Here is a 25,194-nt window from a genome sequence, read left to right on the forward strand (position 1 = left end):
CGCCCCGCCCCGCCCCGCCGCCGCCTCCCGCCGCGCCCCCTGGCGGCCCCGAGCCTGCGCGCGGAGGGGGCGGCCCCACCGGACACCCCAGCGGACACCCCGCACCGGGCACCCCCCCACCGGGCACCACCCCCCTCCCAGGCAGGGCTGCAGCCCGCCCCGCCCCTCCCGCTCCTGCACCGGGGCGAGTGCTAAAGGGAGGGGGACAGGCTGGAGGGGGGGGGGGGCAGGCTGGAGAGGGGGGACAGGCTGGAGGCGGGGGACAGGCTGGAGCGGGGGGGACAGGCTGGAGGGGGGGGCAGGCTGGAGGGAGGGGACAGGCCGGAGGGGGGGGGGCAGGGGCACTGCTGCTGCTCCTGACACGGTGTTGCCTCTGTTCAGCCTTGGAGCCGAGGGGAAAACCCGCACAGCACAACCAGTTTCATTTCACACTCCTCTGCGGGAGAGCTCCCTTCCCACAGCCAGCCCGGGTCAGCCAAACCAGCATTCATTTAACAGGCAGCAATAAACCATCCACCATGGAATCACAGAGGGGGTTCGGTTGGGAAACACCTTCAAGTCCAACCCTCCATCCAGCCCCCCTATGTCCAACACCAGACCATGTCACCAAGCACAGCATCTGCTCTCCTTTGAACTCCCTCCCAGGCTGGTGACTCACCCGCCCCCCTGGGCAGCCCCTGCCAGGATCTGACACCCCTTCCAGTAAAGACACTTTTCCTAATACCCAACCTGAACTTCCCCTGACGCAACTTCAGGCCGTTACAAGCCAGTGGAAACCAAAGAGGTTGCTTAGAAGAAGAAGAAGAAAATTAATCTTGGTTTCAAGCAGTTTCTGTGCTACTGAGTTCATTGTTCCTCTGTGAGGGATGACAGAGAATTAGACCATCCCAGCTCGGATTGTGAGGAGCACTGTGCTTTGAAAGAGTCTCCAGGAGCGGCTGTGCTGCTCTGTGGGCTCAGCACGCTGCTGGAGCTCATCAGGCACGCCTGTAGCAGCCCCACCACAAGAAAACCACACGGTTTGCACCTCACTGAGCACCTTGTGGTTGAATCTGGCAGCAGGCGATGGGAACTCATGCAGTGCACAAGCCCTGAGCTCTGTTCAAACCCTGGTGCTGATCATCACTCATCCATTTTTTCCACCTCTCCAGCAGAAAGTCATTAACAGGCCCTGGGAATGTGCCTCGTGTGCTTGATGCTAAACCAATCCTGCTCCAACAGAAAGCTGGAAAACGCCCAGGGAGACACATTCACCTTTCAAAATACACAATCCTCTCAGCTTCCTGCAACAGCTGATGCTCACTCAACATGAGATGAAGCTGCACTACCGTCCCTTTGCTGGCTGACCCCAGAAACTCCAGAGCAGCACCACTGCAGCACCTCAGTCCCACCCAGCCTGAACACAGCGTGCTGCAGGAGCCTCCTCCTAGTACAGTTCTGCCTCAGCACAGTGTTTGATGAACTGTTAACTACTGTTAAACTATTGAGCTATCACTCAAGAGATAGCTGAAAGCACACAAAGCTCCTGAAAGTATCATCTCTAAACGCTGGGCTGTCCTGTCCTGCAGCAGAGTAACTCAGAGAGGGAGCCCTGGCAGCTCTGCTAACCACAAGCTTTCCTCTGAGATACTCATCACTCCCACACTGTCGTGTCAGATGCACATCAAGAATGAGCTGGGCAGTTCCACAGACCAGGATGGATGACATGCACAGAGCAGCCAGCTATGCAAACAGAATAAATTCTTTTAATTCAACTGGAATTGGGCATGTACAGCTCATCAAAAAGCAAAATCCTTCTAATAAACTAAAAGGCCAGGGATAAGTGTCCAGCCACACCCCTTTACACCAAGGAGGAACGGAACACTAGTAACTACCCACTCACCAACCCCACTATTGCCATTAAATGTGTCTCAGCAGCAACAGAAAAGCAGAAATAAGTTTGGCAGCACCAAAACAATTACTGTAAGAATCATAGAATGGTCTGGGTTGGAAGGGACCCCAAGGGTCACAGAGCTCCAACCCCCTGCCACAGGCAGGGACACCAAGCTCCAGGCCTGGAGCTGCACAAGGATGCCCAGGGCCCCATCCAACCTGGCCAAGGAGCAGCCCTTTAACAGCATCACTTTGATTCCCTCAGCAGAGTCAACAGTTTATTAAATGCACCCTATTGTGTGCCAGTAGAGTCACTCCACAGTGCGGTCTCCCCAGTCAGTGACGTCACTGGGGCCTTTTTCTGATGTCACCTGGGGGTTTTTTATTAAAAACACACATACTGGTTTTGAAATGAGAAGTCAAGAAGCCACAGGGATCACGTGTCTTGGGGAGCATGACATAAACAAGACAGACTACCTAAGGAGGGGAAAAGAACAACCCCAAACCAACACTGAAAATAATTTGAGCAAGACAGAGAGGGAGAAACCAGACATCACTGCCTGCCAGGCTGCGAAACCACACGCAGAGTAAGGCTCAGGTTCTCTGTATGTAAACTGGCATCAATGTTTTATTGTTGTTCTACGATTCAATAGGGGAAAGGGGAGGGGGGAAATACAAACAAAAAGTCACCAAAAAACCCCCCCAGACTGGGTACAAAAGCATCAGTGCAGTGTGCATCTAGGCTGAACCGTCTGCGATGTGAAGTAACAGCAGAACTCCTCTACACACTGTTCAATACAAAACCCTAGGGACATGGCTCTATGGCATCTCATCATATGGAAGAGTGTAGTATGAAAGAGAAAAGGCAGCTCTGTTTCCACCTTTATCTGTCTGGACGGGTCATTCCTGGCCTGGTTGGCACCATCATGGGTCTGGAGGGAGGTCTCATCATTGGGGGCCCTGGCATCATCGGCATGTGTCCTCCCATGGGCGGCCGCATCCCTGGGGCTGCAAGGGGAAAGAAGAGGGTGTTTGGGGAGAGCTCTCGGGTGCAGCAGCTCCAGAGTCTCATCAGTGCAGGGCACAGGTTCTCTCCTCAAACCCCCAGGGGGTTTTCACCTTACAAGCACATAAGCTCCACTCTGGCAGCTGGCTGAGGGGGATGACATTTCCCTGACGGCATCAGCGAGTACGGGAAGAGCCGAGTTCCTGGGTTATACATCCACTTTTGATAATATTCACTGACAAATTACTTTCAAGCACTCTGCAGAGACACCACCTTAATTACTGAACAGGGAAGTTCACTTGGAAAAAAGTGTGAAATCCTCCAGTTAAATGTGTTAAAATAAAGGACAAAAAAATTCAGCTGGGTGTGCTTCCCAGAGGAGGGTAACGGCATCGCCCAGGAGCGCAGATGCACTGCTAAACCCCACTGTGCTGACTGTCCCCATCCAACCTGGCCACTTATTTTCAGGCAGCCACTACCACTGCAGATTACACATGTATTCTGTGCTTTTAAAACACACTTCAAGAACAGTTTCTACCAGCCAGACACTAATTGCAAAGGCACTTTGCTACTTCGTGTGTGTGTGTGTGTGTTTTTCCCTTCAGCTTTGTTCCAGTAACTGCTCCAGTAAGATGCCCTCTGAGAGATCATCAAATGCCAGTAAGCTCAAAAACAGCTCAAAGTCATTTTCATTTGCCTTCCCTGAAATAAGACGCGTTTTAAGGCATGTTGTTTCTCTGGAACACATTATCTGGAGACATCCTAAACAACGAAATTCATTTGGTGCTGAGAGGCAGCCCCTGTGCAAAGCCACAAGCACTACAAACACAGAACCCCTGAACAATCACACATCCTACTGCCAAGACTAGAAGAGCTGCAATTTACCAGAGCATTAATTTCAGGTGTACAGGAGGAGTAGTAACTCCCAATGAGTAGTAAAGGAAGTTAATTAGCAGCTGTAAGACTGCTTTCACCTCATCAGGCAGAGGTAACAGATCAGCAAAGGTGCACACATGGTATTTGCAAATTGAAATACTTCACAGCCTGACACTCAGGGCTGTCCACACCGTGTGTAACACCGTGTCTGAAGCGTTACGTGCAGTGCCAAGTAACTGCACGTGACAGAGCGCATCCCCACAGCCAGCACCCTCACCCTACAGCCACCCACGCCTGCCCCTGTGCTCCTGTCACGACCCCGACCCCCCGCAGAGCAGAGCACAGAGGGCCAGAGAGCTGCCCACTCCCAGACTTACCAGGTCCAACCGGCATCATGCCCGGGGGCGGCGGGCCCATCATCGGCATCATCGGTGGGCCCCCCATGTGCGGGGCCGGCATCATGCCGGGCCGGGGGGGGCCAGCTGAACACACACACGTCAGTTAGGCACCCGGCTGCTTCCGTATCGCTCGTTAACATGCAATGTGACGCAATTAGCAGCAATTAGATCTTAGAAATACGTTTGTTACTGGAAGGGTTGTGGGGCTGTGGCACAGGCTGCCCAGGGAGGGGCTGAGGCACCTGCCCTGGGGGTGTTTAGAAAAGGGGAGGTGAGGTGCTCAGGGATCTGGTTTAGCACAGGATGGGAACAGTCGGACTTGATGATCTTAAAGGTCTTTTCCAACCTTGTGATTCTGTGAATTATTAAACTTGATGGGGCATCATAGTAATTGAGGTGGTTTTAGGTCACTCTCCAACTGCCAGCCTTCATCTGCAGTTACAAGTTCGACTTCAGGTGCCAAAAAGCAAACCAGAAGAACACTCCAGCTCCATACACCTAATGAGGACGATTACCACGTCCAACAGCAGGACTCTAAGCAGAAAGGGATCTCAGCTGTCTGCCAGCTGAAGGGCAACAGAAGGTTATTGATCCCATTCTACTGAAAAAAAACAAACCCAAACCCACAAAACCAACAGACCCCCATGCTGGGAGTTTAAATGAAGTGATCTACATGGCAGCAAGCAATGAGGCAGCACACGTTTCTATTGACACACTCAATGTTACTAAAATAAAGCACATCAGACATGAAGATGGGTGCTGAACGCTCCTGCAAAGCGCTCTCCTGTGCCTGGGAATTCACAAGCTCCAAAAGGCCTTAGTTTAATTTCAAATTAAAAGGGCTTTTCTTTCCAAGGCCAGGAAACATGCAACACAAGTCAAAGGGGGGGCTGCAATCCCAGTCAAAACCCCCACCCCGTGCAGTTGGTACTCACGGATGCTGGGAGGAGGGGGGATCATGGCTCCGGCGGGAGGCGGCGCCGAGAAGGGTGTTGGGGGGATTTTCCCTTGCTGAAATGCAGCCGCTACATTGGGGGGGAAAAAAGAAAACAAACAAAAAGGAAAGAAAGAATCCCAGGAGAAAAACCAGTTACTAGGCTGAGGAAGGGGCTGCGTCGCTGCTCCGTCTCATGCCACCACGGTCAGAGCATGCGTCACGGCATGCGGCGTGCTCAGGCGTCCTAACTCTGGAGCAAAGCCCTGCTGGGCACGGCAGGGCCACCTGATGTTCCTGAAGAGAATTATTAATCCCTCCAGCTGAGACTGGAGAGCTCCTTGGTGAAGGGTTTCACACGCCCAGTGGGGAAGGGTGGGCGGTGGAGACGCGTCCCGGGGCTGGCAGCTGCAGCTTCCACCTGGGCTCATCGTGGAAAGAGGTGCTGGCTGGGACAGCGGTGTCAAAGGAGCAGGAAAAACCCCTCCTCTGGGAGGGAGGAGGAGAAATTCAACAGACTGGAATTAACCAGGCTTGAGAGGGGACAGCTGGAAGCATCAGGAGGAAAAGGGGCAGAAGGACAGGGAAGGAAGCTGTGTCGGGGGAGTTAGGAAGGAGTTCTTCACTGAGAGGGCAGCTGGTCGCTGGAACGGGCTGCCCAGGGAAGGGGTCACAGCTCCACAGAGGTCAAGGAGCATGTGGGTGATGCTCTTAGTCACAGGGTTTGTTTAGGTCACTCTGTGAGGAGCAGGGAGTGGGGCTTGGTAATGCACATGGGTCCTGTCCAACTTGAGGCACTCTATGCTTCTGTCTTCTAGGGGAAGTTGCCAGAAGGTCAGCCTGGCATTCCCATTTCTTACATTATTCAGAGGACAAGTGAAAGGAAAAGAGCCCCATAAACTGGCAGGGGAAACACCTCCCACTTTACCCAAGCCTTGAATAACAAGAGAGGGCAAAAATCCTCAGTATCCCTTGAGAACTGAGGGCAAGCAACTTTAAACCAAAGGAAAAAAACCCAAAATCCATACACCCCAACGCCTGTTTTCCTGTCTCTGGGGTTTCTCAGTCATGCTCTTTACACAAACATGCGACTATGGAAAGAAATAAACACATGAGGTTCCTAGCAGCACTCAAGGCAGCAGCATCTACACCTCTCAGCCAGAGTAGAGAGGTAAGTGCCTGTTTGCAAGGACCCTCTGGTCTCTCATGGGGAACCCCCCACTCTGGTGAGCTCAAGATTCAGACACTAAGTGAAGTTTTCACTCGTGATTCACAGAGCAGAGAATCACCAGGGAAGTAAAGGAGAAACAACATGGAGGAACAGAAGAAAAGCAGCTGGAGGAAGGACAGGGGAAGTGAGGGGAGAGCAATCCAGGGTCACAGACAGATTAGGCTTACTTGTTTTATCAATCAGGCTCTGAGCTTGTTCCTCCATCCATTTTTGGTAGTAGTCTTTCACATTCTCTTTGTGTTTTCGGCCACTGCAGTGGGTTTTTCTCACAGAGGGCTGAGAAAGAAGAGACAGACCCAAAGTCACATCACATAACCCCAAAGACTCCCGGGAGCTGCTGTACAACGTTAAGCAGACGCAGCACAGAGCAGGTTGGTTTCTGCACCCAGTCAGAGAACAGGCAAAACTTTCATTCACGAGCTACAGGCGCTGGGAGTCCAGCTGAGGGCAAGAGGGGTGTGCTGAGACCCCGCCCGCTGCTCCCACTGGCACCGCACCGCGCAGAGGCGGCCGTGAGGGCGGGCGGCCCCCGGCTGGCGAACGCTGCCGACACTCCGCTCCCGCGGAGGGGAGGACCGGCCGGACGGCGCCTCAGCCCGGGCAAGCAGCGCGCTAAGGAGAGGAGAGGCGGCACTTACCGAGTCGTGGGTGAGGTACGTGTCGCAGTAATCGCAGTAGAACCTGGCGGGGCAAAGGGGCGTTACCGGAACGCGGCCGGGCGGCGCCGGGGGGGCGCTGGGCCGGCCGGCACCGGGCCTCACCCCCCTCGGGCCTCCCTCTCCCGGCCCCACCTCCCCAAGGCCGCGGCGAGCGCCAGCGGCCCGCCCGGGGCTCCGAACCCTCCCTTCGCCCCCCCCCCGGGCCGGGCCTGAGCCGCGCTCACTTGGGCATGGTGCTCGCCGCGCCCGCCACCGGCGCCGCCAGGAAGTGACGCGCTCACACAGCGCCTCCTTCCGCCGCCTGGCTGCCGCTAGACTAGGCGCGCTCGAAGCTCGACGGCGGCCGACGAGGGACGAGAGTGTGCGGGGGGAAATGGCTTCGCTTTCCCCGCCTCACAGGCGGGGCCTCAGCCTCCTTGCCGGTCACGCCACGCTTCCCCCGCCTACAAACCAGCCGCAGAGCGATCGCCCCGCGCCTGCTGAGGCGCGTCCAGCGCGGTGTTTGCTGCGGAGCGGGGCAGCCCGGGGAAGGGAAGGCCCGTGGCGGAGCGCGGTGGCTTCGCGGCAGGAGCCGGGCAGAGCCCGCGCGGCACAGCGCGGCCCGGAGGCGCCGTGTCGGCCCGTCCCGGCGGTGGCGGGGCGAGAACCGGGGCCCTCCGGTGGGAAACGCTCGGTGCGAGCGGCCACGGAGGCGCCGGCGGGGCCGGGTGGCGGGTCAGGGGGCGAGGGGGTGTCTGTGTCCGCCCCCCCCCCTTTCCCCCCCACAGCGCGGCCGGGCCCGCCGCCAGCACTCCCATCCCGGCAGGCTTTGCGCCGCCTCATTTGCATGAGGTGATTTGCATACGTAAACACGCGCGCTGGCCGCCCGCGCCGCCTCCATATATGGGCGCGCGCGGCCGGCGCCCCGCCCACCCTCCGCCTTATGACGCAATTCCCGCTGCGCGCGGAGCCCTCCCCCCCGGCGTCACGCGCGGCGCTCGTTTGCATACGCGCGCCCCGCCCCCTTTCGCCCTCGCGGCTTCTCCTTCCCCCGCGGGGAGGGCGGGGCTCCCGAGGCCACGCCCACCCCCTCCCACTCCTCCCCTCCCACGCCGCGCGTGGGGTGACGCCGCCGCGCCCCGGACGCCCCGGCGCGGTGGCGTCATAGGGTCGCGTGCCCCGCGCGCAGGGCGGGGCGGCGCTTGCGCGGTGCCGGTAAACGGCTGGCGTCGCCCGCGCCCCCTCCCCCTCGCCCCCCGCCGTGCCCGCGCGCTCCCCCCTCCCCCCCCCCCTCTCGCCCCCATGCGGCGCTGAGGCGGCGGCGGCGGCAGCCGGGACGACCCCGGGGGCGGCGGGTCCCGCCGGGCGCCATGGAGGGCATGGACGTGGATCTGGACGCCGAGCTGATGCAGAAGTTCAGCTGCCTGGGCACCACCGACAAGGACGTGCTGATCGGCGAGTTCCAGCGGCTGCTCGGCTTCCAGCTCAGCCCCGCCGGCTGCGCCTTCTTCCTCGACATGACCAACTGGTGCGGGGGCCGGGCGGGGAGGGACGGGGGGGGGCCGGGGAAGCGCGGCCGCTCGGGGCGGGGGGGAGCGGCGAGAGGCCGCCGGCCCTGGGGCGGCCGAGGGGAAGGGCGGGGGGCCGCCCGCCCCGCGCAGCCTGGGGGTTGGGGGGGGGGGGGGAACCTCGACGGGCCGCCGGCGTCGCGGGGGCCGCGCTCCGAGCCGGGCCGGCCGCCTCCCCGCCGCCCTGAGCCGCCTGAGGGGCCGGCGGGCCTGTCCCGCGGGGCCTGGCCGGGGAGGGGATGGCGGGGAGGGGTGGGGGGGGCGGTTAGAGGCGGCGTTCGGCGGGGGAGGCCCTTTCCCCCTCCTCTGCCCCCTCCCCGGCCCCGGGGCCGCTGCTGGCGGGGCGAGCGGCTGGCGGGCCGTGTGTGCGCGGGGCAGGGAAGCGGGGAGGGAGCGATCGCGGCAGCGCGGAGCGGGAGAGGCGCAGAGCGGGCTGCGGGGGGCTCGGGCTTCCCCCGGCCCCGGCTCGGGGCTGTGTGGGGTTTTTCTGTTGTTTTGCCAGGCCCCGCAGCTCGCCGGTCAAAGGGCTGCGAGCGCTGTTAAAGAGTGACTAATTGATAGGGAGAGGGGCATGTGATCAGCGGGCCCGCAGCTCTTACAGGGCGCTTCCCCAGCGGGCCGGGAGGACGAGCTGAGCGCAGGGCTGGGTTCTGGAGCCCCGGGCTCTGTAGGAGGCTGCGGAAGGAGGGGAGGCTGGGTGGGAAGGCTGTGTGGAACGGGAAAGCTCCCAGGGTCTGCCCCGGAAAGTTACCCAGGTGTTTAGTGAAATCCCGCGGGACGGGCTCTACGTAGGCTGCCTTTCGGGGTGTATTTTGGCTGTAGAAACCTTTGTCGCTGCTCTGGGGTGGAGGGGAAAAGTTTGTAGGGGTTCTGAAAGAAGCTGCAGCTTAGAAAACTCACATTATAACAGCAAAAACAGAACCTTGGCGGTGCGGGGAGCCGAGTGACTGGGAAAGAATGCCGTGAAGTTGCTGCTGCCTGAACTGGGGGGGTGTTGGCTCATTACTACCCCTTCCAGCTTTCAGACTGTCCCTGTCAGCTCTGCGGCTGTGTAGGGTGCTAACCTGAGTCCCTCCGCTGGGATGGATGCAGGAGAGGGAAGTGTCTTCTAGGTTAGGTGTTGCTAACAGAGATTACTGAAGGTTGCAGTTCCTCCTTCTTCTTAGTCCTCTGACATCAAATCCAGAAACCTCAGGTTTGAAACTTGAAATGCAAGTGAAGGGCTTGATAGCAACAGTTGGGAACGAACTCGAGTGGAATTGTTGAACTAATAAACAGCAAGGAGGCAACTTTCTCACCTCTTCCCTTTCATCTCTGCCTCCTCCCACGGCTCTGTATTGAATTATATTGGCAAATCTGCATCTGCAGAGGGAGTAAGGGAATAACAAGTAATACCATGTGCTTCATAAGCTGATCCAGTGCGAAAGGTCTCTCTGGTGAGGTTCAGGAGTTTGCTTTGCAGAAGTGGTTCACAGCAGAAGATGCTTTCCCACTTCATTCATGCATTCATAATGACTAAAACTACCAACACAGCAGCGGAAAGCTGGCAGCTCTCTGTGATGTTCCTTGGGAGAGCAGAGAGGTTGGAGCTGAACCTGAGCTCCTCATGAAGATACTACGTTTAGTTGTAGTTTCCCTGGTTTGTGTTGAAGAAATTCACTCCTTTTGTTGGGTGTATTTAATTTTTTTTTAAGCAACAGCATCTCAAATACAATCTGATAACCCATGTCTGTTTAAAAAAAGTCTTATTAGAGTTGAAGAAAAGCCTAAGTGGTTAAAAAAGCTTTAATTTCACAGCTTCTGTGGCTGGCTTGGTTCTGAAAACGTGAGTTCTCCATTTGTTTTTGTTCAGGCATTAGTTGATAAAGCTGTGTTGGTGGAGGGGGGCGAGTGAAGAGGAAACCTGTGAAGTCGGTGGGATGAATGCAGAGTAAATGCAAATGAGCTCGGGCTGCAGCGTGATTCCTCGGGGTGAGCTCGAAGCCTGTGTGAGTTTAACCTTTCAGCAGGGAGCTGGGTTAGGTATGCTGACAGGTGCTGCTTGTTCTGCCCCTGTGTTCGTGCCAGGGCACTGCTGTCCTGACCTGGGGTATCGTTTGTGTCTGGCTTTGTGTGGTTTGCAGCTCTGCTGCTGTGTTTCTGTCCCGTTCCCCACCTCTCCTTAGTGCAGCCTGTGGGTTATCAGCCTGGGAATGCTCGTCCTGCTCCCAGTCGTTATACAGAACACCAGCAAGATGCATTTTTCCCTGTCTGGAAACACCTGTGTCGCTCAGACCAAGGGCTCCTGCGGAACCCACGCTGCCTCAGGTGGTGACAGGCACTGGCCTACAAGGGTTTGGCTTTTCATGGCGTAGAATTGGGGTCAGAATCTTCTCTCACCACCAGTCTGTCCTGCACGTAACTTGATGAGACTGTCAAGTCACTCAGTTCTGTTAGAGGTCTGGATCCCTTCATTCCCCTCCTGCTCCTCTGCAGGAAAGGGTGAGGCAGCTCACAGCAGGGGTGAGAGCAGTGCTCTGTTTTTTGGCCCACAGGCTTCTTTTTAGCAATGTCTGTGTTAATTAACAAGGGCAGAATTTTCACCAGAACTTTTTTTCACGCTCTTTGGCAATAATTAAGTCTCCAGACTTGAAGCTACTTTCCTGTTGTGTGCCTTTCACCCATTGTGTAGTAAACAATCCCATGTGAAATGTGTTTTGAGAAAATATTTCCAGTGGTGTTGTTAGGAGTTGTATTTAACAAATGCAAAGTCAATTAGCAGTTCGGCTGGAGTAGAGGAACTGTTTTGAAACAGCTTGCTCAGCCAAGCTGGGGAGGGGGAAATATAGATTAGTGGTTGATTGTGGAGTAATACAGGTGGCTGTAAATAGGCTTTAAGAGTCTGTCTGTGCTCCAGTGTACCTGAAAGTGCCCAGTGCGCCCTGGGAGCTTCAGTGCTAAGAACCTGCCAGCTGCTCTTATTAACAATATTGCAAAAATGCTTCAGGTAGAACATGTGCATCCTCAGGTTCTGAGACTAACCTGTATTTCTTGAAGATCAAGCAGCAAAGTCCTGGAGTTGTCTTTCCCCTGTTATTTATTGAACTCTTTCCTAGAGTTCTGCCTCTCTCTAATTCCGTGTTGGGCTCTGTCTGTGGGCTCTCCTTACCTTCCTGCCACTTCAACCTGACTTTGCCCTTTCTGAGTCCTGGCCACGCTCTTTAAAAGCAGTGCACATTGTCCCTCATTACCCTTGGTTTATATATATATATTTACCTTTCATTAGAAGCTGTGAGGCTTTGGAGGGAGAGGTTGAGCTTTCGCTTTTGGCCCGAGACCAAGAGTGAACCTCTCCAAAAGGTGTTTTGGCACCGACACCTCCTCTTCATGGGGAGGAAAACCCAGGCAGTGTGGTGAGAAGGGCATTTTGCTGCCACTGCATCTAGGATCAAAATCCACCCTCCATTAAATGGCATGCTTAACTCTGCCTGCTCCCTTCCCCCCTCCAGATGTTATGCAATGCAGAAGCCCTGCTGCCTGCACACTGAACCACATCCAGCGCCGCAGGTTGAGGGAAGGGGCTCGGTGGGCTGTCTGGGAGTCAGTTGTTGTGTTACAGTGAAGTTCCACGTGTCTCCAGCTCCTCAGTGGTATGTGATGGTATGGCCAGAACGTGCCTGAACTCGTCTAGACTTGGGCTACCTGCATAGGAAACTCCTTTTGAAACCCCCTCGTGCTAATGCTTTCAGGACAGGGGTTGTTTAGGTCACTTGATGCTGAAATACCTACTCATCACAGCCTTCCCAGGGCAAGAAGGGCTGTAGGGCTCTGGGTAGATGGTTCCAGGGCAGGTTGGACTTGCTGAAAACACTTGCAAAACAGGAGTTCTGCAGCATCAGCCTGTCCCACACTGGCTTTCAGTGGTGTGGATTAGTGTAAGGGCAGAGGAAACTTTGCACAGAACGTGCATTTTACCTTCCCTTGACCCTCAGCTAAGGCCTGTTTCAGAGAAGTCCTCTAAAGCTGTGTGGAAATGGTATTGTGACAAGGAAGAGGAGTTATATTTTAATTGGGAGAGTATACCAACTTTGAGGGTGAGAGGCTGCAGAGGAAGGCTTGGAGCTGCTTTAGTTCTGTGAGAGTGAATTGATTTGATTTGATGTAGGTAGTGGTGCTGGGTTTAGAATCTGTGTTTCAGCACTGTTGGTTGTGCAGGGATTCCTAAGTTGGAGGACTTGAATTTTGCATATTTCTGTAATTTCCATGTTGTATTTCTTTACATTCTCAGCTTTTGTTTAGAGATTTTGACCATAGAATCCCAGCCTGGGCTGGGCTGGGAGGGACCCCAAGGGTCCCAGAGCTCCAACCCCCTGCCACAGGCAGGGACACCAACCTCCAGGCCTGGAGCTACACAAGGCTGCCCAGGGCCCCAGCCAACCTGGCCTTGAACACCCCCAGGGACGGGGCACCCACCCCCTCTCTGGGCAGCCCCTTCCAGCCCCTCACCACTCTCTCTGCAAAGAACTTCCCCCTAATATCTAATTTAAACCTTCCCTCCTTCAGCGTTAATCCATTCTCCCTTGTCCCTGATGTACCTTTCTGGGTAAAAACAGCCTTTTTAAGAATGTTCTTAAGGTCAGATCTCTTCTGGAGGTCCTGGATTGTTCTTTTTCATATGCTTAGAAAAATTTGTAGCTATATTGTGGTTTAACTAGTACTCTGAAGGTGACATTTTACGTGAAAATATTTCTAACTTTATCTCTGACTGTGACTTCCCTTTTGCTAATCCACATTCAAATAATTCCCAGGAAAGCTGCTCTGCAGACTCCAAAGGAGTCTGGATGCCCCTTTCCTTTGGAGAGGGTGGTGGGGGAATCCTTGTGTCACAGTGGAGGTGGGAAACCTGAGACCTGATCTGTCCAGGCAGTCCTCCTCCTTCCCTGGAAACTCCTTTGGGTTACTTCAGTCTCATCCAGGCATCTATTAGGGAAGTGATAGTGGCGGGTGGGAAGTCGTATTACTCTGCTTCTCCTCCTCCTATATCAGGTGATAAAAACAAACCAGCCTTGTGTTCTTTACATGTCTCAGTACATAGGAAGTCTTTTAACCAGTCTGGGTCTTAATGTGACTCCAGTCTGACTGATTGTGGTGGCCAGTTGAAACAAATCTGGTGAGAAGGGTGAAGCACTTGGTTTAAAGCATCAATTGGGCTTTGATAAAGTTAAGTAATAGGGAACATGAGGGTTTAAACTTGCTGCCATCTTTTAAAACATTTGGTGAACCACCAGCTTTACAGGTAGGAAAGACCCCATAGGAACAGGTCTAGTGGTTCTTGAGGTATTGGTGCCAAAATGCCAGAGCAGGCTGGCCATCTCCAAGCTACAGCTCCTGCCAAGCGGTGCCTGTTTGGGGTCCTGATGGCCAGTGAGCATGTTTAATCTGTTGTGGCTGCCTTAAAGCATAGTGGGTGTCATCTTAGTACAGGCCATTGTGGATTGTTGTATCTCTGGGGTACACAGTGGTCCCCTGATGCTACTAAAAACAATGAAAGTATGGGATAGAAGCTGTCCAAGTCAGTATTTTACAACTGTGTAGTGCATTAAAAAGCCCCCACAAACCTCTTCTCCAGACTAACTCAAATACTGGCCTGATTATCTTGAATGAAAGCTAGACTTTAAATGAGTTGTATTTTTAACTGTGGAATATACTGTAGCTGTACTGTGTTCAGAGGTACAGAACACTTACAACCTGGGTGCCTGCGGAATGGCAGTGCAAGCACACAACTGTAGCAGGAGGAGTTAGTGGGGTGCAATATCATTTTAGGCCAGCTGGACTGCCTTACATGCCTGAACTTGTTCTCAGACAGTTTCTGTAGCTTAATCCCCCTTTACTTTAACGCAGACAATTATAGATTGGTGACATAGTTGGTACTGAGGAATTAGCAGTTAGAGTCAGTGGCGTACGGGCAGCTCTTCATTGCTTTCCACTGGGGAGAGAGGTGCCTGTTTTCGGTGGTGGCAAGTAGAGAGCAGCTCCTGCTGTGACATTCTCAAAATATTTTACCCCATGCTTAAAGCTCCCCACCACCTGCTTTAGGAGGGTTCAGCTGCTGGGGGTGGCTCTGTGACTCGCCCTCACAGCAGCGTGGTGGTGTGATTCGGTCACCGAGGCTGCTTGCTGCTTTGGGCACGGTACGGCGCTCAGCCCGGCACAGGCACCACCATGATGGTTCAGCTGGGTGTGTTTGTACGTATGTACAAGCCTGCTAAAAGGAAGGTGATTTCCTTAGGGGGTTTGGGCTGCGCTGAAAATGGTGTGTCTCTGCTGTGGCCTCTGGGTTTCTTCCCTTGAGCTGCCCCTGCAGAGAGCACAGTACTGCTTCTAGTCACCGCAGGTTTCTGCCTCCTTCCTGGAACATCCCACTTGTGTTTGGAACTGGCTGTTTTCAGCTAAGACAATGAAATGTTTTTTTTTTCTGTAGCTTCATGTGAGAAAATGCATAAGCTTTGAATTAGCCAGCTCTTATTTTTCCCCCCTCCCTGCTCCTTCAGCTGGGTACATTCAGCTTAAAGCTTTCAACTTGCCTCAGTGGCCTTTTTGGATCATGCAACATCTTCTAAGGTAGTTTCCCAACCTCATGGTTTAGTGTGAGAGAGGTGAAGAATGAAGATAACTGACAGACAAATCTTGCTTTCTGAAACTGTGTCTGTTGAAAGCTATTTGCTGATTGAAATTCCAGTCCTTTAAACATCTTGAGACTTTCCACATAATTGCCACGTGTCATCTCTCTTGGAAATGTCTGAATTGAGAACTCCAGGTAAAAGTGCTTCTCTGTGCCTTAATGAGTGCATCTCTTCCCCCACCCCCTTCAGCTTTCTCTAGGGCTTCAAGCGAGGCATCTCCTGCTTCGGGAGCAATACGATGGCTGTTTGAGGTGTCCTCGCCTGTAGCGTTATCACTCCAGTTCCCCAGTAGCTGGAGCAAATAAAATCACAGAATCCCAGACTGGTCTGGGCTGGGAGGGACCCCAAGGGTCCCAGAGCTCCAACCCCCTGCCACAGGCAGGGACACCAACCTCCAGGCCTGGAGCTACACAAGGTTGCCCAGGGCCCCATCCAACCTGGCCTTGAACACCCGCAGGGATGGGGCACCCACCCCCTCTCTGGGCAGCCCCTTCCAGCCCCTCACCACTCTCTCTGGAAAGAGCTTCCCCCTAATATCTCATCTCACCCTTCCCTCCTCTTCACTCCATCCCCCTTGTCCTGCCAGTCTCTGCCCTTTAACAAGCCCATTCCCCTCCTGTTCCTCTGCTCCCTTCAGGGACTGGGAGGCTGCAGTGAGGTCCCCCCACAGCCTTCTCCTCTCCAGGCTGACCCAGCCCAGCTCCCTCAGCCTCTCTCCGTAGGGGAGATGCTCCAGCCCTCTGATCATCTTCATGGCCTCCTCTGACCCCTCTCCAGCAGCTCCCCATCTTTCTTGTATTGGGGGCCCCAGATCTGGACACGGAAGATCCTGGAGACACAAGAGTGGATTTAGGGTTGCCTCATTTGGATGTCCTCCATATACATTTTTAGTCTCTCCCACCTGTACCCTGTAGAGATGTTCCATTATTTAGGAGTGAGAAATTACCCATCTGCTGCACTATTTCTTTAGCACATTTCTTTCTGGTTTTAACAATAGACACCTCATGGGGTATTATGGTGCCTGGTTACATACTGCATTTGGACAACGAGAGCAAGGTCTGTAAGGGCTGAGAATTCAGTTACAGGAAGAGCACGGGGTGTTCTGTGGCACACATTGTGTGCTGCAGATTTTATTGTACTTCTGTGTCGCTGCTCAGCTTTTGCACAGCCCATTTCCAGGAGGGCAACACCTGAGTTGCCTTTCTCCTGACAAAATACTGCACCATATGTGAGTGCCAGGGACACAAACGAACATACACTACAGCTTGGGCACTTGCCTGGCTCTTCTCTACCTCTGCAGAGGGCTGGAAATGTACCTGGTGTTACAGTTGTTCCACACAAGCACTTTCTACTTGACTTAAATACCCTGAACTTGTGTGTGTGTGATCTACGGGTTGCATCCTGTGTGAAGCACTAAGGCGAAGGCTAGCTCTGCATTGCATGGAGAAGTCCAGCCCTGGCTGCTTGTGACAGCTTGAGGGAATTGGAGCATTAGAAGCTTTTGCCCTTAGACTGGTGATGTGGCTGGAGGAACAGGCAGGAGCTGGGGAGCGTGTTAGGTTGGACTTGATGGTCACCTAGTGACTCTATGATTCTCTGCAAATGTCTGTGCTGGATTTTGAGCTTAAGCTGTGGTTCGATTTGAATTTTTCCTCCCCAAAAATTTTTCCTTAAGGGGGGAAGAAGAAAAAAAATCTTTGTCTCTGATGAAAGAATTCTGCAATAAATAAAACCTGGGATCCCTGTAACACAGGAACCGTTTCAATGTTAAAGTTGTTGCATTCTGCAAATACTGGCTTTCTGTTGTGTCCCCACGTGCACTGGACAACCTGCACATCATAAGGGATTTTTTTTTTTTCCCTGAAGCTGCTGGATTGGGGACAAACCCAAACTGTCCCCCCTCCAGCCCCGCAGGGTGGCTGGTGGGTGGGAGAGCTGTGCGGGCAGGTTCCAGCTGCTGGGTGGCAGGCGATCCCCTTTACCTGCTTTCAGAATGTCTGTTTGCCAGGACTCTGAAGGTCCCTCCTCTCCGGTGTGAGCACAGCCTGTCTGTATCCTTTTCCTTCCAAGATGCTGAACTGCAGGAACCCCACGTTTCACTGCTAACAGAAGGATTAGTGCATATGCCCTGCTTTGCGTAGGGCTGCTTACTCAGCCTCAGTTCTTCTGCTTCTTCATTCTCCTCAAGGAAAATAATCGGATTCAATTCAGAAAAACACTTCCAAGTGCCCATATATTGCCTTTCCTTTGCACGGCAGTCAAGTTGTCTGTCAAGAGGCCTCTAGTTGGTGAATTGATTTGGAAGAGTTTCTTTTTATTTTTTTTGAATACTGACTAGTGACCTAGTTAATTGGGATTAATTACCGTCTAAATATATTGGTTTAACATAACAAAAGGGTGTCTGGGAAAAAAAAACAGGGGAGGAAAAGAATGGCTCAAGATAAACCAGCTCTTCGCAAACACTTAAGAGTTGTTAAGGGACATCTCCAGAGCTATTAGCAGAGGAGGTTTTAACTGTTGTAATTTAGCTCCCGAGGCTCCAAACAAAGCAGCAGAGCTGAAGGATTGATCTGAAAAGCAACACCTTCCTCTGGCTCCACTGGTAGCGGTTTGTTGGGAAAGCATTTGACGTGCAAGAGTCATGGGATGCCCTCGGAGAGGAAGGGGTGGACTTCCCATAGCTAGAATGGATTTGGTAGAGAATACAGAGCTACAACCCTTATTTACTGCCTTCTCCCCTCTGTCGTCTTGCTCTTAAGGCTAACATCGAGCGCTGTGGTGATTTTAAGTAGGCTCATCAAGTCTCTGGGGTAGACTTCTGATGACAGGCTTTTTTCCAGGAGTTTGAGCCCAAACCCTGCCCAACCTGCTCTGTAAGGATGGCAGCTACAGGCTGTTGCAAACGGCTCTAAAAATGGAAAAAATTGCTTCATTTAGGAAAGGTAATGCGGGCCTGACACCTGAAGGGCTAGGTTAAGAAAGAGGTGTGTGGCCATCCCTGTAATTAGGAGAGATCAGTCATGTCAATTACACCGGCTGCTTCTGGCATCCTCAGCTGCCGTTCGGGGTCGTTTGGTTTATAATAGTAATTTTACCTCCTATGGCAGAGGGAGCAAAGGGGGGTAGTGTGGTGCAAGTCGCACCTAGGAGGAGTGAAATAACAGGCAGGGATGTGTAAGCAGAAGCCTTTAGGTGAAAGCCCCTTCTTCTCTTCCTTTGGGTCCCTGAAGTGTCTGCAGTTGGTAGTGTGCAGCTACAGCTGGGCACGAGGGTAAAAACCTTAAATATATATATATACTTAAACCGAGACAGATTTCAGGGCCTTGAGAGTGTTTGACCTTGAAGCTGTCTGGTTAATGCTTGCACTTGCTTGTGAGCTCCACCGCTGGTGTGCCTGCAGTAGGAAGGCAGAGCGCAGGGTGTGCTGCTTCATCTCAACAACCTGCAGACATCGGGTTGCCCAATACATTTCCTCTGCAAATGGCACTTAGTTTGCCCAGGCAAAGTGCTGCTGTTGTACTGTGGGGGTTTGGGGTGGGGAAAGAGGGGGAGCAGAGTCTCTTGGAAAGCGTGAAGCTGGCCTGGGTAGGTTACTGGGTTTGTGGTTGTGTAAGCAGAGACCAGGAGTAACCTGTGGGTATCTCTTGCAGCAGAGCTGTGCCACAGCTATCTCTCTGGGTTGTCTGTGTCAAAGAACTTGAACTTCAGTCAGATTTGCTTTGTCATCATGACTTTGGCTTTTGCCATTTTTTTTCAATTTCTCTTTTTTAAGTTTCTGGAAGTTTCTTTTTAATTCTCAAGCTGCAAAGCCCAGATGGATCTGAACTCGCAGAGGGCTCACCCCAAGCAAAACCAAACCCGCTGCGTGTGGATCAGAAATGGGGGGGGGACAGGAAGGTGGGTTTGTGACTTATCTGATCACAAAAGGGTGGCAAATCTGTTTTTCAGCATGTGTTCTTCTTTAGTTAGCTTTTAACTAAAGGCTGCAGAGGACTGGAGCTGTTTCCCAATGGCAAAGCAAGCAATGAAATATGACACAGGGAGGGGAAGGGAGCTGGCACAGGGCCTATGTGCACAAATAGCCCACTACCTTTTGAAGCTGGTTTGCAGCCAAGCAAACAAAAAAACAGTGCAGGCTGCCTGACACAGAATCACAGTAGAAATCTTCCCCTTGGAACTTTATTTTTTTCCTTCCTTTCAAAGCCAGTAAAACATCCTACCGATTCCAGAACCATAACTCACAAGACCTTGTGGTATGTCTGGAAACGTGTTTCTGTAGTAACTGGATTAGGGGGTGAAATTGAGCTGTACAGCTGTCTTCTTGCAGCCCTGGGAACACCTTTTGCCTCTCATCGCTGTAGCACAGGAAGAAGCCCTGGTGAAAGCTCAACTCTAGATCACAGTGTTAGCTGGGTGAGCGAACAGGAGCCTCTTGGCAGGGCCCTGGTGTGAGTTATGTAAATGGTGTGCAGTGTATAAGCAACAGGCGGCTGGTGACGTAAAGCTGAGCATTTGTCTCTGTTTATTGGGTAGTGTGACATGCACCCTTCCTGCAGCATGTGCCTGAGCTGGCGGGATTAAATATAGCCCTGACACTCCTCAGGAGAAAATGCCTCTAGCTGGGTAATGGCTTCTGGTCTGAAATTTATTGCTCTGAAGGTGGAAATCTTACCTGCTGGCTCTTTTGTTTCCCCTTGGTATCAGAGTCCGTCCCCTGTCGGTGGGGAAAGCTCTGCCTGTGAGCCTGGCTCTGCTGAATTCGCCCATCGATCGCTGGGGCTGTTGTGCAGAACATTCCTCCAGTGCCTCCTAAGGCATTGGCTCTGCTCTGGCAGACTTAGCAGGATGTCCCTAACTCCTGCAGTGATTATCTCCTGTCATTTGTGATGGATTACCAAACTGATACATCTGTTGTTTAGGTCCCCTCCATTCGCCCCATCACTGGTGGCTCACAGATCTACCTAATACTCCTATTACCCCCTTTGACCCAGGCTCCGGTGCTATTATCTACTACATTTTGGCTCCTCTATGTTCTCTCTGAGAAGAAAGCAGTGCTACATCTCCCAGACATTCTCCAGAATGCCTGGGTTTATTTTTTTCCCCTTGAACACTGAAGGAATTGAACAGGAGGCAGTTTCTTTGCTCACCGTTTGGAGTCTCTTTCCAGCTGGCAAGCAGTCCAATAAAAGCCCTGTGTTTGCTTTTTCTCAGGGTCATGCTGCAAATGTTTCTCTTGCTTTCACCTGGGCTTTCTGGCTTTGGTTTAGACACATGACACTCCACCACACAATACAAACCCTCAATATATCACTGGACTCCTGTAGTACAGCTTCTAGGCTTTGTTTCAGGTGGTGGTTCCCAGTTCTTGAAAGTTTTATCTGGGGGAGGTGTTTCTGTCCTCAAAAACAGCAACACAGATTTTTTGTAATCACAAATAAAAAGCAGTGGTTGTGCCCACTGTGTCTGGTGGGATTTTACTCATCCCCATTCTCACAGCACCTACTCACAACACGTACATTAGGGCCACAACCTCAGACATGCGTAAACAGGGGAATTAGATGACTTGCCAAACACTTACATAATAACTTAATAGTATATCGTGGAACAGCAGCAAAGGCTCATGAATCCTCTTCCTGTTTGACTGCTCCTTTTTTTCACATTAATTACCATACGAGCTTCAGCTACACCACGACTCAGGAATCAATAGCATTTGTGGCTTCCTGGAGGTCCTTAATATCTCACAGACTTCCACTGCCATTTGTCTTTATTCAGTCAGAACTTTTGACTCAGGTGGCTTATAAGTTGCTTTGAGTTGTGGCTACCCAGAGCTGAGCAGGCACTCGTATGATGATTATATTAATGAACAGTCTTAGAGTACTGCTGATTCATATGTGACTGTATGTTTCAAAAGCAGCGAGGCTTCAATTATTATTATCCTTGGCTACTGATGCCCTTTGGCCCTGAGAGTTATCATGAGAGTGTCCTGTGTGTTTTGGGCATCTCATGCTCCTTTTGGTCCTTTTGAAACTAGTTCAGGAAACACAATGCTGGTGTAAAGAAACCACCCTGCTGTTTGTGCTGCTGTATAACACTTCCCTCAGTAACTCTTGAACTTTCTGGCAAACTTCATAAAGAGCTAAGGGGATAGAGGTCTCCAAGACTCAAGAGTTCCAAGATTTCCAATGAAAATAAGCAGAGTAGAAAAGTGGTCTAATGTAGTGTCCCCAGCAAGTAAAATTCTCTGTTTTGAGCTCTTATCTTGGACAATCCACGTGTGATGGGGGTGAAAGCTTTAAAAACCCTGTGAGCAGTAGAGGTAACATGGACTGGATAATATTTTTGCTTAACTGCTTAGGATGACACATGTAAACCTGTGAAAAAGACCTGACCCACTTGTATTTTAGGTTATAATCTGCTTTTCTTTTGCTTTCTAGGAATCTACAAGCCGCCATTGGAGCCTACTATGATTTTGAGAGTCCAAATATCAACGTCCCCTCCATGTCCTTTGTTGAAGACGTCACCATAGGTGAAGGAGAGTCCATCCCTCCTGATACCCAGTTTACAAAAACATGGAGGATACAAAACACAGGTAAGGCTTTCTGACCAGCAGAACTCATGTAGCATGTGTTATGGCAGATCTGATGCTGGCTAAAGGCAGGTTTGTGCACACTTAGCTTGGAATAACCAACCTACGCACACCCCCCTTCTTATGCTGGCACAAATGTTTTGTGGCAGGATGTACAGCTCAGTTTACTGGTGGTGTTCCTTGTGCCAGCACACAAACAAAAATTCTAGGAAACCTCTAGATAAAAATAAATTGAAGTACAAGTTTGAGAGATCTTTTAAAATGGAATTAGTCAGATGTGAAAACAGGTAAGGAGCCCTTAGCTAGTCATGTTTCCCATCATCTGATGCCAATGGAATGTTTTCAGTCAATAAAGAGGTTGCTTTTAATCTCAAAGCCTTTTAGCTTGTAACCAACCTGCATGTTACCAGCACAGAACATCATAGGGTTCTCTGACCATCCCTGGTGTTTGGTCATTTTTTGTCTGTGGAAGCAGTGATGCCATGATCTAACTCTGAGAAGAGGTAGCAATGCCAGGGTACATGTGGCAGGTACCCTTCACTTTTTAATACTCCTCTGTCAGAATTGCTTTTTCGTGCTCTTGAGAGGATGCCAGGCTGGAGAGACCACATTCCACGATGAAATAAGTCAAAATAGTGACTGGAATCCAGGAAGTGAGACTAAGCAAAATGCATTCCCAGTGCTTGATCTGTTTGGGATGTAGTCATAGAGAAAAAGGAGATCCATGGATGCGAAGCAGAGTGCTGCATCTTCAAGTGTTGCAATGACAGGATGTTACATGAGTGTTTAAATTGTGTGTCTGAATTTAATTGACCTGCTTGTGCTTTTGTGAGGATGAATGATAACACAACAAGGTGCAATGTAATGAATCATTGTGAGTAAAGTTATGCTGTCTTATTTCTATTTGTAACTGCTGTCCAGGTTTGTGCTGAGTACCAAAGTGTAACAGATTAAAGCCATACTGACAATCTCAGTATTTCATCAGGACGTGGGGTGTATGTGTGTTTAAGAACTCCAGTTTACAGAGACTGTGTTCTAGAGAAAGGGCTTAATTATTTCACTTTCTGCACCCATTTGTTTGACTCCATACAAAGGAAAGGGGACACACAGCTTGCTTAAACTCCAGTAATGTGAAAAATTGACTGGCACTTTTTAAAGTGAATCAAATACAGGTTCTTAGCAATGTAGTCAGTTGGACAGGTCTTGTTTCTCACTGTTAGTATCTTAATTTGTGTGTGTTATGACTGCACCCCATATCTTGCTCCTTTCAGCTACCTTGTTCCTCTGATGTACTCTTTCCTGCATGCAAATTCAGTCTTAATTTAACATCCCAGCTACAGCAATGTTTCATTGTTCTTGGAATGTTTGCCTTTCTGAAATTCATGGGCAGCCTAAAATGAGGGAAAGGAGTTAATCTTGACTTATGGGTTCCTGGCCAGGCCAACATTTGTTTTGGCTTCTGTGTGGGTTAAAGCCTGACTTGTTAAAATGTACATCTGTACTCTTAACAGTGGTGCTGGAGGCCAGATCTTGTTAAACCCATGCTGTTGAGGCATGTTGTAGTTAAATGCAGCTTCACATGCTGTGTTATGACTGTGCAGTTCAAGGAGGAACTGTAGCTTTTTAAAACCATTTTATCATTTAATTAAGGTATAATATCAAAGGACTGTAGTGTTTCCAGATAATATCTGCTTGTTAGGTAGATAACTGAAGCAAAGCCAAGGTTTTTAACAGCTCTACAGGAACCCTTGGTTAAATGACTTCAGTCCTAGAACACGGAATACCTGAGGCATGCGTCACCGAAGCATCTAATGTCTGACAGGCGTGACAAGCAGAGCTCTCAGATTGTCAGTTTTAAGTGTGCAAGCAGTAAGCTAAGTTCAGTCAGGCTTTCAAGTGTGATATTAAAAACTAGTAACCTGTCTGATGTCTTCCAGGATGGTGCTTGGCCTGTCTGCTAAAAGACCAGTTTGTATAGCAGAACCATTGCTGAAAGAGCAGCAGGATTTAACAGACTTATTTCCTTTTCCTCCTCAACCTCCAGCTGCTGCTGGCTCTGCAGGACAGTTACTACAATTTATCATCTCCTGAGAGATGAGTGTACTGAAATAGAATGACATAATCATCATTTCATTTTATGGGGCTTATCAGTTGCAGCATTCTAGGCACCTTGCAAGCCTAAAGCCATTAGAACCGATAAAAATCACATAAATTATTTAAACTGAACCACACTGCTGGGCTGCCAACCTTTAAAGATGAGACTTCATACTCTGCTCCCACACACCATAGTCTGAGGTCAGCCAGTCACTCAGCTCCTCTTTCAAAGACCTCCCTGTCTCAGCGCTGCTGCCAGTGAATCTTGCACGTCCCTTGTTCACATCCTGCTCTCCCTGCTCCACTGTGAATTCCACAAATAAGGACTTGACTAGAAAACCAGTCCCTGCCATGTCTCAGCTGAAGTATCCATGGGGATTAAATTAGCAGGCAGGCAGTTGCAGAAGATGCTCTTTGGGGTAACTTAAGGTCAGATCAGCATCCTCCATTCTCACCTCAGATTAGACATAGAATGGTTCCAAGCTTCTCAGTGGTTTAGGCTTTTCTTAGCTGTTTCCATCAACCCCAACCAAGCAGAAGGTGTTCTCAAAGTCATTTGCTTTGTCATGTCAGGTTACTGGAGAAAAAGCAAAAGGGAATTCTGCTAAACTGATTTTTTGTGAATCTCAGAAGCACTTTTCTCTTTGTCTGCCCCAGTACTTGTTATCTTTGGCAGAGATGGCTGTGCCTGCGTGCAGGAGCTGTTCTCTGTGTCTCCACAGATTGCCAGGTCACGCTGTCAGTCCCAGTGTCTGCAGTATAAACACTGATCTCCACAAATAAATTATATGGTCACAATCCTTTCCACCTTTGCACAAAGCTGAGAGAAGGGCTGATGCAAGAAGGGAAATACATCCCTTTAGAATATAGCACTAGCTCTTCAGTTGTACTTCAAGACCACTAACAGGCTTGAAGAATGAGTCCCAGAAAGCAAATGTTTCCAGCACTTGTATTACTAACGTGTTTTGATGTTGCAAGGCTCAGGAGCTACATGCAGGGAGGCAGAAAGTGATGGGGAACAGGGGAACCCCCACCTTGGTCTGACCTCATCTTTTGTCTCTGGCAGTGGTAACATCTGTGTGCGTGGTGGTTATGTTGATTTATTTTTTTCCTGCAGCTGTTACACTGTGACTTTGAGAATGTTTCTGTGTCAAGAAGATCTAGAGATAAAAAGAAATACAGATTGTCCTCCTGGTCTTAGAATGGTCCAGTTAAGCCTTGTCTGAACACTGTTTTCTCCTTCAGCATCCCTCTCTGGCTGTGTTCTGTGTATCTTGGTATTCCTTTGACTGTTCAACAATTGCACAACTGTTTTAATAAGCGTGTTTC

The 25,194-nt window shown here is 51.1% G+C and overlaps 2 protein-coding genes across 4 annotated transcripts in view; one reads left to right on the top strand and one right to left on the bottom strand.

Moving 5' to 3' along the window:
* Positions 1-2,482: 2,482 nt before the first annotated feature.
* Positions 2,483-7,255, bottom strand: SNRPC (small nuclear ribonucleoprotein polypeptide C). Of its 2 annotated transcripts, none has more exons than XM_084275998.1 (6): positions 7,201-7,255; positions 6,956-6,998; positions 6,485-6,593; positions 5,088-5,180; positions 4,132-4,236; positions 2,483-2,880 (listed from the first exon to the last, which is right to left on the bottom strand). In XM_084275998.1, exons 1-6 carry the CDS (start codon positions 7,206-7,208, stop codon positions 2,756-2,758), a joined length of 483 nt encoding a protein of 160 aa, XP_084132124.1. In that variant the 5' UTR covers positions 7,209-7,255; the 3' UTR covers positions 2,483-2,755. The 2 variants fall into 2 exon arrangements, with proteins under 2 accessions (XP_084132124.1, XP_084132125.1); XM_084275999.1 differs by having other exon boundaries at positions 5,088-5,177; positions 7,201-7,253.
* Positions 7,256-8,178: 923 nt separating this feature from the next.
* ILRUN (inflammation and lipid regulator with UBA-like and NBR1-like domains) overlaps positions 8,179-25,194 on the top strand; it is a 30,048-nt gene continuing 13,032 nt past the window's right edge. For both annotated transcript variants that reach the window (XM_084276076.1, XM_084276077.1), the window contains exons 1-2: positions 8,179-8,483; positions 21,620-21,774. In XM_084276076.1, coding sequence (XP_084132202.1) covers positions 8,326-8,483; positions 21,620-21,774 — 313 coding nt within the window. In that variant the 5' untranslated portion in view covers positions 8,179-8,325. The remainder of the gene's footprint in view (positions 8,484-21,619; positions 21,775-25,194) is intronic.

Source organism: Gallinula chloropus, assembly GCF_964237585.1.
Source record: "Gallinula chloropus genome assembly, chromosome: 27".
NCBI classification, from domain to species: domain Eukaryota; kingdom Metazoa; phylum Chordata; class Aves; order Gruiformes; family Rallidae; genus Gallinula; species Gallinula chloropus.

Bases quoted from the DNA above. Each gene is read 5' to 3' on its own strand.
- SNRPC (XM_084275998.1), bottom strand. The intron at 6,594-6,955 runs GTAAGTGCCGCC...CTTCTTTCTCAG, and splicing joins CGTACCTCACCCACGACTCG to CCCTCTGTGAGAAAAACCCA. The intron at 4,237-5,087 runs GTGAGTACCAAC...GTGTGTGTTCAG, and splicing joins CCCCCCTCCTCCCAGCATCC to CTGGCCCCCCCCGGCCCGGC.